Source organism: Fukomys damarensis, unplaced genomic scaffold (genome assembly GCF_012274545.1).
Source record: "Fukomys damarensis isolate Sample0158 unplaced genomic scaffold, DMR_v1.0_HiC HiC_scaffold_14, whole genome shotgun sequence".
Lineage (NCBI taxonomy): Eukaryota > Metazoa > Chordata > Mammalia > Rodentia > Bathyergidae > Fukomys > Fukomys damarensis.
In genome coordinates this window covers 529,955-532,978 of record NW_022900926.1, presented here as the reverse complement: position 1 = coordinate 532,978, position 3,024 = coordinate 529,955, and the positions used below count along the sequence as shown (strand labels likewise).

The 3,024-nt window shown below is 56.4% G+C and overlaps 1 protein-coding gene across 1 annotated transcript in view; it reads right to left on the bottom strand.

The window, feature by feature from the left end:
* Vgll2 (vestigial like family member 2) overlaps positions 1 to 2,312 on the bottom strand; it is a 9,051-nt gene extending 6,739 nt beyond the window's left edge. The window contains exon 1 of the mRNA XM_033763481.1: positions 1,245 to 2,312. Coding sequence (XP_033619372.1) covers positions 1,245 to 1,680 — 436 coding nt within the window. The 5' untranslated portion in view covers positions 1,681 to 2,312. The remainder of the gene's footprint in view (positions 1 to 1,244) is intronic.
* Positions 2,313 to 3,024: the final 712 nt, after the last annotated feature.

The window sequence follows — 3,024 nt, the reverse complement described above, 5'->3', positions numbered from 1 at the left end:
GACGCCCACGCCGAGCGGGGCCGAGCGGGGCTGTCCTAGGAACCTCCTCCAAACGCTGCTCCGGGGACTTAAGCGGAAGAAGGACTCCCGAGAAGAAAGGAGCAGGTGTTGTCTGCAGGGAGGGAGAGGAAGGGACGGGACTGTTTGCACCCTAAGTTTTAATGGGCAATCAAAGCGAGGACGCCAGGGATACTAGTAACTCTTATTGTAGTCAGCATCACTGTTAATCCCTGGTACGCGGGAGTACTTTGGGGAGCGAAGGGCAGACAGAGGCCGTCACAGCGCTGCTCTGCGGGCTCCTGCGCATGCCACAGACCAAGAGCCAGGCATGAGGCGCAGCTGCCGCAACAGTCTCCCACGAAACACAGGCAGGTGGAGAGGAAGTAGGATGTTCTGTATTTAACACTCATAGTTTTGGGTCTTGATCTAGGGGAAAGTTGGTGCAAACTGCCGGACTCCCGAAAGAAAAAAAAAAAAAAAAAAAAAAAAGGAAGGGTAAGTGCTGTGAGTGCGGTCATTTCCCCGGAAACGACAAACAGAAACTGGGAAAACTGCTACAGCAAAGACAGCAAAGTCCTCGTTTCCCAACTTGGTACACGTGAAAAATGCAGCCTGGGGAGCAAGTTTGTTTCTTCGTGACGTCCCTACCTGTATTTTATTGGCAATAAAGGGAAGCTGAGATTTTGGAGGAGAGTCAGTTGTAGCTGACCTGGGCTAGGGTGAAGCAGGACTCCGCGGGGAGGTAGGGGAATAAAGAGGGGCAGATGTGCGACCCTGTGCTCTGGGTGCCCCTAGGGTTTTCTTTCTTGACTCTGCCTCTGCGATTCTGCTGCACCCTGGCAAAGGCATGGGTTGGTTGCTGGAAGCAAACTCTGGCAGGTGCTGCCTGCAGGGCTTCTGTGCTTTTCAGAAATTGGGAAAGTGGCTCTTAAACTGTTCTCCGTGAGCATCCTGAGCCCCAGGCAAGGGCTGGGTTAGAAACCTCACTTCATTTACATTTCACACATTGACATTTTGACGTTGGAATCTCTCTGCCTTTGGGTGGATGGGAGCACGGGTATTACTCTAATTTTACAGACCAGTAAATAATGGCCCCCAAAGGCTGAGACTTTCCCAAGGTCACAGCCTAGACGTCTGGGTAGAGCCAAGAGGCAAACCAGCCAGGTGTCTTTCCCAGGTCCCGACCTGCTCACTGACAGACCCAACACCCAAGCCCTTGCCCCCCAGTGTGCTTCTCTACCCACCCTCCTGCCTTTCTTCCCAGTTGGGGTCTGAGGTCCCCTGGGTTGATGCAGGAGGAGGGCTCAGCACCACTGCCCAGCAGGGCCCCTCCTCACCTCGCCAAGGCCCTGTGCTTCGGGCTGCTTTGCTGCTGGCACAGCTCGGGGAGTAGCTGCTGGGCTGGCTTAGGGCCCGGCTGAAATGCTCATCCACCACGGAGCTGATGTCCCCCTGGAAGTAGGTGAGGAGGACGCAGCGGGAGTTGATGTACTCGGCTTCCGGCGGGCGCTCTTTCTCTGAGCTGCCTTCCTCCTCTTTTATGCTGGCTGCAGTTTGGCTAGAAAAGGAGGAGCTGCCGCTGCTGCTGGGGCTGGCGGTGCACTCGGGGGCTTCCTGCATTTTGGAGTAATAGGCTAGCTTCTGCTCAGGGAGAGAAAGAACACAGGTGTAAGTTTCCATAGCTGGGGCAAGCCCTGACCTGTGGTGTCCGTGGAGGCTGGCACCCGTGCCCAAGCTGTGCCCTCCACGGGAAATCAGCAAGGGGTCAGAAGCCTTCTGGGCACACACCCCGCTGAGGGCAGCTTCCACAGGGCAACACTTGGTCCCAAGTCCCCTGTCCTCTGAGTTGCTGCTGGGTGACCCGTCCTAAAGCGGCGCAACAGAAGACACCCGAAAGCAGGTTGTGAGCCGAGTCTGCCCTGAGTTAGCTGGGGGCAGACATATTTAAAAAATCAGGCACTTAGGGTAAAGGGCACACAAATTGCAAAGGCCTGACTGCTCCCTGTGTCAGCGCCCAGAGCACAGATATATGGTGCAAGGTTAAGCATCCCTCTGAGAAAACAGGAAAAACCCAAGTCCACCCAGCACAGGCAGAGGGGTGAAGAGGGCTTCAGACGTGTGGAGGGAAGAGTCCCATTTAGTAGTGAACAGGGCAGTCGAGATGCAACCCGTTCCAGCAGATTCCAGTTGATATTTGTTCCCTCACCCAGACACTGTCCACTTAAAATCGGTCTGTTTTCAAACATGTTTAAGGACAAGCCTGTCGACTGGTCTCCCACTCAGCACCTCCACACACACAAGGACGAGCAGGAGGAGGTTAAGATCTCGACTGTGAGGCTAGCTAGATCCTAATGTGTGACAGCACCTTTTACAGCCAAGGTGGTCGCTGAGCGGGATGAGCGTGTCAAAGCCTTGTGCAGACAGAGATGGCCCCACACGGAAAGGAGGCGAGATCTGCATGCCAGGGGGATAGGACCGACAAGACCGACCCTTCCAGAGCCCTGTCCGGGAAGGAGCGCAGCTGGGGCCGGGGCCGGGCGGTGCCCCTAGTTACTGAGCGATTTCGTTGCTTCCTAAATGCCACCTTCCCGTCGCTTTCACCGAGCCACTGCGCGATTCTTCAGGTTCACTTGGAGACTGCGAACTCCAATGGCAGCAGGTAAAAGAGAAAGTCGGAGGAAAAACCAAAGCAAACGTTTCTGAACAGACGCTGTGAACCTCAAGGGAACTGCGGCTCAGGGGACCAGGGTCCGGGTATTTCACCTCCCGGGGAGCCCAGGCCCTCCCCTCCAGCCTGGCTGGGCCCTGAGGTCCCCTGGGTTTGGTTCTGGTCTTCCGTGTCCGGAGGTCCAGGAAGAGAAATCACACGAAACTCGCACAGTTTGCAGGACCGGGGTGAAGTGGCCCCAGGAGCGAGTTTATGGAAGGCAGGGCTGCCCGATCCGGATCCTCGGACCCGAGAAGGCAGAACCCAGCGCCCGGCGGCGCTCCCGGAAAGGCCGGCTCTAGAGCCCACTGGCCCAG